The sequence below is a fragment of the Protomyctophum parallelum genome (genome assembly GCF_964188405.1).
Source record: "Protomyctophum parallelum genome assembly, chromosome: 3".
In the NCBI taxonomy this organism is placed as follows: domain Eukaryota; kingdom Metazoa; phylum Chordata; class Actinopteri; order Myctophiformes; family Myctophidae; genus Protomyctophum; species Protomyctophum parallelum.
In genome coordinates this window covers 18647407-18662995 of record NC_139698.1, presented here as the reverse complement: position 1 = coordinate 18662995, position 15589 = coordinate 18647407, and the positions used below count along the sequence as shown (strand labels likewise).

The following is a 15589-nucleotide window of genomic DNA, read 5'->3' as shown; positions in this document are numbered from 1 at the left end:
AAGCAGCACACCTTGGCCCAAAATGGCTGATGGTCTATCAAAATGTTACCACGCAGTTAGTGGTCAAGAGTCTTGCTCAAGGACACTGGAAGGCAGACTGGGCGGCGAACCGGTGACCTTGCCGCCTCGCTCGGTCTCTACCCACTCAGCCACTGGCCTCCTGTAATCACGTAGTCGGCGCTGAGAAAGGAGCCCATTATGGAGGCAGAATGTCGACTGGGGCTCTCGTGATAAAAAGCGGCCCTTGTTGTCCCAGACCGCGTGACTTCAACTCACAACAACACTGTACATGGACTGTACATACACATTATTGTTACAGCTTTGGTGACTTTTGTGTGTGTGTGTGTGTGTGTGTGTGTGTGTGTGTGTGTGTGTGTGTGTGTGTGTGTGTGTGTGTGTGTGTGTGTGTGCGTGCGTGTGCGTGTGCGTGCGTGCGTGCGTGCGTGCGTGCGTGCGTGCGTGCAGACATGTTTAACCAATTCAGGTCGGGAACCCCTTTCGGTGCATGTTTTAAGCATTATGTTATACTTTAGCTGTTGAAAAATAGCAGATCTACAAGCTGCTATTTTTGAAAAATCATTCAAATGTGGCGCAAATCTTTGAATATATATTCTTTCAGATCGATTTTTTTTCACTCCAATCTTTGCTTCAGGGGGCTCCCTGAAACAACATACTTTCAGATGGGGGTCGGCGGCCAAATACATATAAATCTGGGTTTCCTTGACATGAAATTGTCTGACCACTGACAGAAACATAATAGGTTTTTCAGAAAACTGTCATGACTTAGAAGACATTTTGTAGAATCAGTTGTCAGGTCTAAATATCCGCCGTGCATTTATATCCGTTGCGACGCATTGTACACATTTTGAACTAGTGAAATGGCACATTTTCAATTCCGTACTTTTACTTGCAACGAAGTAGTTCTAAATTGCAGTATTGGTACTTTTACTTAAAGGTATATTCAGTGATTTCACTCAAAAAACCTTAGGTTTCGTTTTTGGCTGTGGGACCCAGCCTTTCGGCCAATCAGGATAGAGAGTCAAAAACGAAACCTAAGGTTTTTTGACCCCCAGGGGTTAACTGGGGACAGGGAGGAACTCCTTATGGCCAGCACACTCTATAGTAGGGAGGATTATCACAACAAAACAAAAAAATAAGTGATATTTGAATTAAGTGAAATCACTGAATATACCTTTAAGTAAAACAATTGAGTACTTTTTACACCACTGCGAATCTCCTCCCCGAAAATAGCCGATCTACAAGCACGGCATAGATTGCCTATATTCCACAAAAGGTTCACCCCAGAACAGCTGGGAGGGACATGTGGCTAGCCTGCTATGCTAATGAGATGCTGGCTGCAGTGTGTTGAATACGCTGCATTGTTTGTTTTCTACTGTCTGACTGACAAGACTGACAAACGTACAGCTGTAAAGATAAGTATCTGTGAAACCAGAACCACACCAAGAATGTCCTCTAACACACACACACACACACACACACACACGAACACATGCACAAACACCAAAACGTTATGGAATGACCTCTATCTGATGGCATGTGGCATTGGTGGACCTGCGACATAGGGCGTGCTTCATACCACATGCCAGGTAAAGCATGCGTGCGTGCGTGTATGCAACCATGCATGCACACACACGCACACGCACACGCACACGCACATGCACATGCACACGCACACAGAGCAGCCAACCCAAGCCTGACAGACATAACTGTATTCATTCACACATCGGGTCCAGAGATGAACGGCGTTCCTACCATGAAGATCCTGCTCTGCATTCTCTTGCTCTCTGCCTCTCTGTCTCCAGGTAAGACCACCTCCTCTGGGGATGGGGGGGGGGGGTGCTTTTGACATCCCCCTCTCTGGTCATTCATTTCGATAGGCAGTGGGGATGATAGGATATGTTTCATCCCTATTAGCTGCCTTTTGGTCAGACTGAAATAATACACAGAATTCTTAAAAGGACGGCCCCCATGACTCTGAGTCACAAACCTGTAAGGGTCCATTTGGAAAACCCCATTTTAAATTTTGAAATGGGACATTTCTGCACAATGAGAACTTTTTTACTTTTGGTACTTAAGGTACATTTTGATGCCAGTACTACTTTTGTAGTTTTACTCAAGTACATTTAGAATTCCGGACTTTTACAGACTATTCCTATATTGCAGTATTGATACTTTTACTTAAGTACGAAATGTGACTACTTTTTCCAACACTGCTTATTGATTGATGTGTCGCAAAGTGATGTGTTGTCAACGCACTATATACATTTGTATTATACAGTATATAAATACTGTGCAATCTATCAATTGCTTCAATTATAAAATATCCCCATAGTCGAATCAATAATAGAAAATGAAATATATGACGTTCTGTCACCTATCAAGTATACAATCATCTTATAATACATTTTGACCCAAATAAGGGTGCCAGGCAGGGTCAATGCTTGAATGTCTCTGGTTTTGTCCTTCTCTGTTTTGCCAGCTCTGTCGTTGACATGCTACGTGTGCAGCTCCACTGCGACCAATGAAGATTGCAACAAGGACAATCAAACATGTCCCGAACCGCTGGATACATGCATGACCATCGTAGACGTGCTGGGTAACTATAGCCTGCTCTCTAAAACCATGACCATGACCATCGTAGACGTGCTGGGTAACTATAGCCTGCTCTCTAAAACCATGACCATGACCATCGTAGACGTGCTGGGTAACTATAGCCTGCTCTCTAAAACCATGACCATGACCATGACCATGACCATCGTAGACGTGCTGGGTAACTATAGCCTGCTCTCTAAAACCATGACCATGACCATCGTAGACGTGCTGGGTAACTATAGCCTGCTCTCTAAAACCATGACCATGACCATGACCATGACCATCGTAGACGTGCTGGGTAACTATAGCCTGCTCTCTAAAACCATGACCATGACCATGACCATGACCATCGTAGACGTGCTGGGTAACTATAGCCTGCTCTCTAAAACCATGACCATGACCATGACCATCGTAGACGACTAGACGTGCTGGGTAACTATAGCCTGCTCTCTAAAACCATGACCATGACCATGACCATCGTAGACGACTAGACGTGCTGGGTAACTATAGCCTGCTCTCTAAAACCACTGTAGGCCAATAGGTCATGATATGAAACATGACTATGACCATGACCATGACCATCGTAGACGTGCTGGGTAACTATAGCCTGCTCTCTAAAACCATGACGATGACCATGACCATGACCATCGTAGACGTGCTGGGTAACTATAGCCTGCTCTCTAAAACCACTGTAGGCCAATAGGTCATGATATGAAACATGACTATGACCATGACCATGACCATGACCATGACCATCGTAGACGTGCTGGGTAACTCTCTAAAACCTGTAGGCCAATAGGTCATGATATGACCTCGTCGTGACTTGTGCTGCAGACAATCATGTCTGGCGTAGAAAGACAATCAGAGATCCTTGATGCAGCCTGCTAAAATGTCTGTTGATGTCTTAACTCACTGACATGATACTGACCATTAAACTGACATGATACTGACCATGATACTGACATGATACTGACCATTAAACTGACATGATACTGACCATGATACTGACCATGATACTGACCATTAAACTGACATGATACTGACCATGATACTGACCATGATACTGACATGATACTGACATGATACTGACCATGATACTGACATGATATTGACATGATACTGACATGATACTGACCATGATACTGACCATGATACTGACATGATACTGATATTCCTGTCTTACCTGCTGTCCTAATAAATATTGGTACTCTAGCTATTGGTGTGTGCGGCCACCTTCTTGTTTATTCAAGATCTCCTCTACTGACATGATACTGACCATGATACTGACCATTAAACTGACATGATACTGACCATGATACTGACATGATACTGACATGATACTGACCATGATACTGACATGATACTGACATGATACTGACCATGATACTGACATGATACTGACATGATACTGACCATGATACTGACCATGATACTGACATGATACTGACCATGATACTGACCATTAAACTGACATGATACTGACCATGATACTGACATGATACTGACATGATACTGACATGATACTGACCATGATACTGACATGATACTGACATGATACTGACATGATACTGACCATGATACTCACATGATACTGACCATGATACTGACATGATACTGCCATGATACTGACATGATACTGACATGATACTATGATACTGACATGATACTGACCATGATACTGACCATGATACTGACCATGGTACTGTCCATGATACTGACATGATACTGACCATTAAACTGACATGATACTGACCATGATACTGACCATGATACTGACATGATACTGACATGATACTGACCATGATACTGACATGATATTGACATGATACTGACATGATACTGACCATGATACTGACCATGATACTGACATGATACTGACCATGATACTGACCATTAAACTGACATGATACTGACCATGATACTGACATGATACTGACATGATACTGACCATGATACTGACATGATACTGACATGATACTGACCATGATACTGACATGATACTGACATGATACTGACCATGATACTGACCATGATACTGACATGATACTGACCATGATACTGACCATTAAACTGACATGATACTGACCATGATACTGACATGATACTGACATGATACTGACATGATACTGACCATGATACTGACATGATACTGACATGATACTGACATGATACTGACATGATACTGACCATGATACTCACATGATACTGACCATGATACTGACATGATACTGCCATGATACTGACATGATACTGACATGATACTATGATACTGACATGATACTGACCATGATACTGACCATGGTACTGTCCATGATACTGACATGATACTGACCATGCTACTGACATGATACTGACCATGATACTGACATGATACTGACCATGATACTGACCATGATACTGACATGATACTATGATACTGACATGATACTGACCATGATACTAACCATGATACTGACATGATACTGACCATTAAACTGACATGATACTGACCATGATACTGACCATGATACTGACATGATACTGACATGATACTGACCATGATACTCACATGATACTGACCATGATACTGACATGATACTGCCATGATACTGACATGATACTGACATGATACTATGATACTGACATGATACTGACCATGATACTGACCATGATACTGACCATGGTACTGTCCATGATACTGACATGATACTGACCATGATACTGACATGATACTGACCATGATACTGACATGATACTGACCATGATACTGACATGATACTATGATACTGACCATGATACTAACCATGATACTGACATGATACTGACCATTAAACTGACATGATACTGACCATGATACTGACCATGATACTGACATGATACTGACATGATACTGACATGATACTGACCATGATACTGACATGATACTGACCATGATACTGACATGATACTGACCATTAAACTGACATGATACTGACCATGATACTGACATGATACTGACATGATACTGACCATGATACTGACATGATACTGACATGATACTGACCATGATACTGACCAGATACTGACATGATACTGACCATGATACTGACCATGATACTGACATGATACTGACCATGATACTGACCATTAAACTGACATGATACTGACCATGATACTGACATGATACTGACATGATACTGACATGATACTGACCATGATACTGACATGATACTGACCATGATACTCACATGATACTGACCATGATACTGACATGATACTGCCATGATACTGACATGATACTGACATGATACTATGATACTGACATGATACTGACCATGATACTGACCATGATACTGACCATGATACTGACCATGGTACTGTCCATGATACTGACATGATACTGACCATGATACTGACATGATACTGACCATGATACTGACATGATACTGACCATGATTCTGACCATGATACTGACATGATACTATGATACTGACATGATACTGACCATGATACTGACCATGGTACTGTCCATGATACTGACATGATACTGACCATGATACTGACATGATACTGACCATGATACTGACATGATACTGACCATGATACTCACATGATACTGACCATGATACTGACATGATACTGACCATGATACTGACATGATACTGACCATGATACTCACATGATACTGACCATGATACTGACATGATACTGCCATGATACTGACATGATACTGACATGATACTATGATACTGACATGATACTGACCATGATACTGACCATGATACTGACCATGGTACTGTCCATGATACTGACATGATACTGACCATGATACTGACATGATACTGACCATGATACTGACATGATACTGACCATGATTCTGACCATGATACTGACATGATACTATGATACTGACATGATACTGACCATGATACTGACCATGGTACTGTCCATGATACTGACATGATACTGACCATGATACTGACATGATACTGACCATGATACTGACATGATACTGACCATGATACTGACCATGATACTGACATGATACTATGATACTGACATGATACTGACATGATACTATGATACTGACATGATACTGACCATGATACTGACCATGATACTAACCATGATACTGACATCAATGCAATTGATTATGCAAGGGATAATGAATGGCTAGGTGGTCATTGTTGATAAGTTTCGGACTGGCAACCTTGCGGTTACCATCCGGCCACTCTACCCCTGAGCCACCGCCGCCTAAGCCTCAGATAAACCCAGACATTTTAATTTCCAGGGACGTCGCTCACTCTCTGCTGATTTCTGATCGTCTGCACCATTGTTAAATTGACACACACACACACACACACACACACGCACGCACGCACGCACACACACACACACACACACACACACACACACACACACACACACACACACACACACACACACACACACACACACACACACACACACACACACACACACACACACACACACACACACACACACACACACTCCTCTCTCTCTGTCACTCTAATTAATTAGTCTCATGTCTTGCAGCTGCATGTAGTTTAGTTTCTGCCGGCGAAGCTGCCTATGCCATAAAAAAAAGCATAGGTGAGGCCTGGGCCGTGGCTCAGCGGTCCAGGCACCTTGGCTGGTAATCCAGTCTGGCAGTGTGCCGCGGGTTCGACTCCCGATCCCGACGGCCCTTACTGCATGTCACCCCCCCCCCCCCCCCCATCTCTCTCCCCATTTCCTGTCAGCCTACTGTCTGTCCCTCCATAAAAAATATATGAAATAAAGGCGAAAGCCTAAAAAAATAAACATTATTCAGTTCTAGTCTACCGCCGCCTTGACCAATGACCACCTTGCTAGCCATTTATTCATTATCCCACTTATTACATGGCTACCGGTAAATGAATACATTTACCCGTGCGTGTGTGTGTGTGTGTGTGTGTGTGTACACGTGTGTGTGTGTGTGTGTGTGTGTGTGTGTGTTGCTGTGTGCAGGTAACAGTAAGTCCATAGTGAAGCAGTGCGCCAGCAGGGCCACCTGTCTGGGTGCTGCAGCGGCCGGCGCGGTGGACGAGGACGGGAACGGCAGCACCATCAACTGCTGCAGCAGCAGCAGCTTCTGCAACCACAGTGGAGCCGCCGCGGCTCGCGTCCACGCAGCGCTGTGGCTTCTACCTCTGCTGGGATTACTGCTGCTTTCACACTGAAGACAGTATAAACTGGGTGGCGCCATTGTTATAATAATGCAGTTCCAGGGTTCCAGGTGGTCCCCAGCTAAATGACGGAGAGTTGGTAACCATGAAATAGAACATTATTAGATTTTTAAGTCTCGGGAGCGTAAAATGAAACCAGGTTTCATTTTACGCTCTCAAGAGTTAAACACCTGCATTATTCTACTTCATTTACAAGAAGCCTGCATGTAAAATAATTCTTATTTTGACCAACATCTGCTTTATCTCTCCTATGGTACCACATCAATGCAGCATGGAATTGTGGACAAAGTCTCATCCAACGACAACAAAATGTTCTATAGTTTTGGGTCTATACGAGGCTAAATCTCAGTGCTTACATGCCGAAACAAATAACGGGCATTGATATGAAAATGGTTGAAGACCACTGTTATAACGTTGCTGTCTTGCAAAAACCTTCCACATTCAATATTTGTGTTGTTTTTTCGTGAATTAATGCCAGTTCAAGCGAAGTTCAAGCGAAGCTTGTCGATCTGCTACTTTTGCTACATAATTGGAATCCAAAAAAAGACACCTAACAGAAACCAAATAAATACAATGAAATAATGTGTTGAAATAAATCAAGCATAACTCGTTTTAACACACATGATGATCCGCTGATCTGTTTCCACTACTTATGTCATACGGCTTGACATATGCTCGACAGACAGGATATTATTTTAGGACATGGATATCGTTATTATTTATTTTATTTAAAACCTGATAAGCTGTCGTCAGAAGCAATAAGCTGAGGAACTATGCTGTAGCAGAGTCAGTGTTAGTTAGTTCATATAACATGTGACATCAGTATTGGTGTAGTGGTGAGATAATATTAGCTTTAGCTATATGGTGTGTGTGCTGCAAATGTCAACCTAACGAGGCTGTGGTAAAGAGAGAGAGAGAGAGAGAGAGAGAGAGAGAGAGAGAGAGAGAGAGAGAGAGAGAGAGAGAAATAATAAATAAACATGTCTTTCTGTTATTCCTTGAGTGACATACTGTAAACGTTCGAATGTATCTTTTGCTTTTCATAATGAATACAAAAAATGGGCAATTTAAGGTTGAATGAAGGATTTTTTAAAAGAGTAAAGAATAAAAACTGCATGGTCATACCAAATGGGACCCAATGCCTCCCTTGCTGGGCACTTAGCATCAAGGGTTGGATTTGGGGGGTTAGATCAACTACAAATGATTCCTGAGCGTGGCTGTGGCTCACCGCTCCAAGAGATGGTTAAAATCATGAATGCGGGGAACAACTTCCACATACAGCAATGTATGTGACTTACTGACTTTAACCTTGCCACAGGCCCAAAAGCTCAAGGAATACAGATTAACCTGTGATGTCATATGAGTCTAAATTCAGCTATAGCCAGTTGCCCAAATGTGCTGACCTCATCACCTTTTGATGACGGCTATATGGCCATTTTTGTTTTACTAGTGTTTTTTGTGCGAAACTAATCCTTGGAATGGATTCAGAATCATGAAAACCCCCTAGTGTAAAAGGGGAAAAAAACATAATTATAGTGAGGGGAAAAAGGGGTGGGTGGGGGATTCAGATTTTACGGGGGCCAGTTTCTCACTCATTTCTTATTTTAAACTAGGTGTCAGTAAAAAGGAACATCACAGGTGCAGCATGGTGACTGGGCATATCAAGCTGGTTGTTTTTATTTATTTTTCCAAAAAAGATGTTTTAACTAATTTAATATAAACAAGGTGGAATCAGGGCGGAACAAGATCCTGCTGGTTAGTCAGTCAGGGACCAATCAGAAGGCTGCAGGGTATATATTCGGAAACTGCTTCCTGTTCTGTAAACTGCACTTCCTTCCACTGATGCCTGCATGGTGACTGAGAACAAGCTGTGAACAACTAAGTGGTATGAAAAAAAGACACAGAATTATAATTTATTGTTGATTATATCCATAATACATTCTCTTATTGGAGTCCAGACTGTGATACTGAAGCAAAGAGAATTCAGTCAAGTTTAATGTTGTGAAACCACACTACCAGGGCTGCCAACTTACAGAAAATGGCAAGAGTGAGACTGAGGTAGACACCGCCCAAAGGGCGGCGGCGACGCGTTCGCCGCCGGCGGTGGAAAGATTTTGCCCTTTTTTAATGTCGATTTGGCCCGTTTTAACGTTGATTTGGCCTGTTTTAACGATTTCATATTTAGACTAATCGCTTGTGCTCCCTCTCTGCATAGTGATTGGCATGCGGGGCATTAGTTGGTTGGCACAGTCAACACCACACACACAATATTTATTACCCACTATCAAACTAATATGTGTATGCTATCTTTCCTATTTTTAAAATAGACTGAATAGATTCTCTCAACAGAACAAGGCTGAAAGACAGGAATCACAATAGTGTACCTATTCAAATGCTTTTTTCCGATATTAAAAAGTGAGTACTTTCTGCTCTACAGTGGGGCAAAAGTTAAGTACACACACACACACACACACACACACACACACACACACACACACATGACAAGAGAAAGCATGGCTCAGTTTGTGCATGTTTATTTTGTTCCTTTGGCCTCAAATGAGTTCTGTAAACAAAAACAAAAAAACATGCCTTTAACTCTTTCCAGGCCATGTTTGTTTTCATTATATTCCCCTTCTCCTCCAGGCAATGTGGACATTTGACCAATCTGTCAAAGCCCATATATAATATTATGTGAATATGTCCCAATGTCATGAAATAACTCATATGAAAGTGATAAGTCTCATCTTTCCCCCAAAAAAAGAATTATGTTTGTAGCATGTTCCGTTCTTTAGTTATAGGCAGTTGAATAGGTCATGGTTTCATCAAAATCAGCCCTCTGAAATAATTTGTCTGAGAAAACAGCACTTTTGTGAAAGACACTCTCTCAAGCAGAATACTCACTTGAAACTTTTTTCTTTTTCTATATTGACTTATCTGATATATGTACAGTATTTGTCTTCAAGCAGTTAAAGTAAAAAAAAGTATAAAAAAGTGTTTTTGTTGAATAAATCTTATTTTCACCCCATGAATGAGACTCAAACAGTAACTCCATTTACTCCATCCGGCGGCCCGGTCACAACGAGATCACCCCCGTCCGAAACTAAATAAAACTAAATAAAATTGCACTTACTAGCCTACTCATTATCCTTTGAACACATTTTCGTTTCGGTCTCATGGGAAGCCAATCACCTTCGTCCCCCGCCGGATGTCCCGCCCCCCGCCGGATGTCCCGCTCCCAGCTGATCCGGTGAAATATCTCGTTTTCTTTTTTCTTTTCCTTGCGTGTTGGACTGTTCCTCCTCCTCGTCTGAACTTTCCATCTCTGATCCAGTCTCTGGATTTGGAAGGGCAACCAGGAAGGCATGCATTGTGGTTTGGCCAGGGCCTGGATTACCTGGCGGCCGCTTGCCAGCTCGTCCACGGCCGCACTTCAGCGGGGACTTCCACGGCTCCACGGCGGCGACCAACAGGCTGCCCGCTGGCTCGCTCGTAGCCTGGCATGAGCGTCTCGCCGGCTCGTTTGGGGGTCCGGCCAGGTTTTTTTTGGGGGGGCATTTTAGCCCTGATCGATCGCTGGTGTCTTTGATCTGCTTTTGTCTTGCTATGTGCTGTGGGTCAGTGTGCCCCGCGACGACTCTGGGTCAGACTGGAGTGGAGAATTGTTGCTTTTTTGTGGCTCATGGGAACATTTTTTGGCTCAGCCTGTGTTGTCATGGTGTGATTGAATACTTTAGGGCCTGTCTTTTATCGCAGCGCTACCAAACTTTGTCACAGGGTGGGGGAGAGTGTCTTATAGCGGCTGCAAATATAAAAACAAATCTCGTCCAACCTCGTCCTAGGCGGCATAAAATCAAAAAATAATCTCGTCCGATCTCGCCCTGTGCCCGGAAAGGGTTAACATTCTTCACATTAATAGAGCTGCCTGTTTTACAAAAGTGCTTTAAAGGAGCTGCCTGTTTTACAAAAGTGCTTTAAAGGCGCAGTGAAACGGAAATGGTGAACAACATGAAAATGGTGTTTCAACATGAAACACCCGTCTGAAGTTTCTGAACCAATCAGAGCGTCGCATCCCTTCAGGCGATGGGACGGTAGCTAGGGACGGTAGCTATGCTAGGCGCAACAGCGTGGTGTTGTTTGTTTATAAATCATATGGTCGGCCAGCACAACCAGTTTACTGTTATGTGGCTTATTTCTTCCATATAATGTTTTCAGATACATATTCTAGCGTGATGATTAAGTTGAAAGCGAGTAATACACTGTCTGGTATTCTGTCTGGTATTCTGTAATCAGTAGCACCTGTGATGGACGGACGCGCAAATATGGGAAATTAAACGGGTGAGCTTCATTGTTATTGGCTTTTATCGATGTGTATCTCTACACGTCATCACGCAGCACGTTTTCGTTTTAATAAATAAATAATGCAATCGTTTTTATGGACCTTTGATATAAAAACACACAGAAATGAGAATTTTCAAAAAAAATTGGCATCCATTGTTAGGTATGCCCATATAATGACCACGGATATGGTCTAAAAGTGTGAAAAACGTCTTTTTCACTGCACCTTTAAAGGAATGTTGAATACGGGACAAAGTGCTTGAAATGAATGTGACCAACAGTCACATTCAATGCTACATGTAACTGTTGCAAATACAAATTTGCCACTTGGAGCACACAAATGTAAACAAATAAATTAAATAAAACATTCAAGCAAGACTTTAACAAATATTTAAAACATTAACAAATACATTCAAGACTTATGTGCCATATTGTAAGTGCTTGTGGCCTTCTTTGAAGCCTTGAGGAGCTTTTGGGAGGGCTCCCACTTGAAGCAGGGCTCCAGGTCAGCCATTTTTATGGCCATAATGGACGACAAGGTTCCATCCAGGGCCAAGCTGTTCCTGGTCTTGGTCTTGTTCAACCCCACCACTGAAAACACCCTCTCCGCATCTGCATTGGAGTGGGGTAGAACCAGGACCAGCTTGGCAATGGTGGCGAGCCTCGGGAACATGAATACCCCAGTCACCTTTAAAATTAATTGGCAGTTCATTTTTCAAAGCATTAGCATATGGCTTTAATCAAGTTGTGAACTGTGAATTACTGTGAACATGAGGCAAGAATAATTCTTACCTTGTGTTTTCTGGTTGCCATCTCAGCCCAGAAGCTGCCCATCTCCATCAGATCCCCTGGGTCCTCCTGCTGCAGCGCTGGAATGGTCTGGTAGTCTAAAAACTCATTGGCCAGCTGGTCATGCCCCACTGGCCCATGGTAGGGAAGCAGGTTGGTAATTAAAAAAAAAAGATTATTTTTTTTATCCTCGTTTTTCATAATTTTTTAACATGGGCTATAGCCCATACCGTACGGCATACTATAGCACGCCGTTTTTCATCATTTTTGAGGTTTTGAAAAAAATGAAAAAAAAAAAAAAACGAGGATAGGTTATAGCCCATCGTCTAATAGCCCATATCGTACGGCATACTGTAGCACGCCGTTTTTCATCATTTTTGAGGATTTGAAAAAAATGAAAACAAAAAACAAAAAACATGGGTTATAGCCCATCGTTTTTTGAATTTTTGATTTTTTTTTTTGAATCCTCGTTTTTCATCATTTTTGACCATCCCACTTAGCAATAGCCGGCTATTAGACGTGCGTTTAAAAATGGGATAAAAAACGTCTAAAAATAGACGTCTAAAACACGTCTATTTTTAGACGTGTTTTAGACGTCTATTTTTAGACGTTTTTTATCCCATTTTTAGACGCTCGTCTAATAGCCCATATTGTATGGCATACTGTAGCACAACGTTTTTCATAGTTTTTTAGGATTTGAAAAAAAACAAAAAACATGGGTTATAGCCCATCGTTTTTAGATTAAAAAAAAAAAGAAATTATCCTCGATTTTCATCATTTTTGACCATGGGCTATAGCCCATACCGTACGGCACGGGCATACTATAGCACGCCGTTTTTCATCATTTTTGAGGATTTGAAAAAAAATCAAAAAATTAAAAAACGATGGGCTATAACCCATCGGTTTTTTTTCTTTTTCTTTTTTTTCAAATCCTCAAAAAATTATAAAAAAATTTATCCTCGTTTTTCATCATTTTTTAACATGGGCTATAGCCCATACCGTACGGGCTACCTCATCATTTTTGAGGATTTGAAAAAAATGAAAGAAAAAAAAAACGATAGGTTATAGCCCATCGTCTAATAGCCCATATCGTACGGCATACTGTAGCACGCCGTTTTTCATAATTTTTGAGGATTTGAAAAAAATGAAAACAAAAAACAAAAAACATGGGTTATAGCCCATCGTTTTTTGAATTTTTGAAAAAGAAAAGTTATCCTCGATTTTCATCATTTTTGACCATGGGCTATAGCCCATACCGTACGGCATACTATAGCACGCAGTTTTTCATCATTTTTGAGGTTTTATATTATAGCCCATCGTTTTTTGAATTTTTGAAAAAAAAGAAATCCTCGATTTTCATCATTTCTGACCATACCGTACGGCATACTATAGCACGCCGTTTTTCATCATTTTTGAGGATTTGAAAAAAATGAAAAAAAAACAAACATGGGTTATAGCCCATGGTTTTTTGAATTTTTGATTAAAATAATTATCCTCGTTTTTCATCATTTGTGACCTTAGGCCCATACCGTACGGCATACTATAGCACGCCGTTTTTCATCATGTTTGAGGATTTGAAAAAAATAACGAAAAAAAACGATGGGTTTAAATCGAAAGCGACAGCGACAAAATCGGACAGCGACAAAATCGGAAGGCGACAGCGACAAAATCGGAAAGTGACAGCGACAAAATCGGAAAGCGACAAGCGACAAAATCGAAAGCGACAGCGAAAAAATCGGAAAGCGACAAGCGACAAAATCGAAAGCGACAAGTGACAAAATCGGAAAGCGACAAAATCGAAAGCGACAAAATCGAAAGCGACAAAAGCGACAACGATAAAAGCGACAGCGATAAAATCGGAAAGCGACAGCGACAAAATCGGAAAGCGACAGCGACAAAATCGGAAAGCGACAGCGACAAAATCAGAAAGTGACAGCGACAAAATCGGAAAGCGACAGCGACAAAATCGGAAAGCGACAAGCGACAAAATCGAAAGCGACAGCGACAAAATCGGAAAGCGACAGCGACAAAATCGGAAAGCGACAGCGACAAAATCGGAAAGCGACAGCGACAAAATCGGAAAGCGACAAGCGACAAAATCGAAAGCGACAGCGACAAAATCGGAAAGCGACAGCGACAAAATCGGAAAGCGACAGCGACAAAATCGGAAAGCGACAGTGAACAAATCGGAAAGCGACAAGCGACAAAATCGAAAGCGACAAAATCGGAAGCGACAAAATCGAAAGCGACAAAATCGAAAGCGACAAAAGCGACAGCGACAAAATCGGAAAGCGACAAGCGACAAAATCGAAAGCGACAGCGACAAAATCGGAAAGCGACAGCGACAAAATCGGAAAGCGACAAAATCGGAAAGCGACAGCGACAAAATCGGAAAGCGACAAGCGACAAAATCGAAAGCGACAGCGACAAAATCGGAAAGCGACAAGCGACAAAATCGGAAAGCGACAAGCGACAAAATCGAAAGCGACAAAATCGGAAGCGACAAAATCGAAAGCGACAAAATCGAAAGCGACAAAAGCGACAGCGACAAAATCGGAAAGCGACAAGCGACAAAATCGAAAGCGACAGCGACAAAATCGGAAAGCGACAGCGACAAAATCGGAAAGCGACAAAATCGGAAAGCGACAGCGACAAAATCGGAAAGC

The 15589-nt window shown here is 42.0% G+C and overlaps 1 protein-coding gene across 1 annotated transcript; it reads left to right on the top strand.

The window, feature by feature from the left end:
- Positions 1 to 1699: 1699 nt before the first annotated feature.
- Positions 1700 to 7909, top strand: LOC310855303 (uncharacterized protein). Its single transcript, XM_083760253.1, has 3 exons — positions 1700 to 1823; positions 2501 to 2617; positions 7582 to 7909. Exons 1-3 carry the CDS (start codon positions 1757 to 1759, stop codon positions 7791 to 7793), a joined length of 396 nt encoding a protein of 131 aa, XP_083616379.1. The 5' UTR covers positions 1700 to 1756; the 3' UTR covers positions 7794 to 7909.
- The last annotated feature ends 7680 nt before the right edge of the window (positions 7910 to 15589 follow it).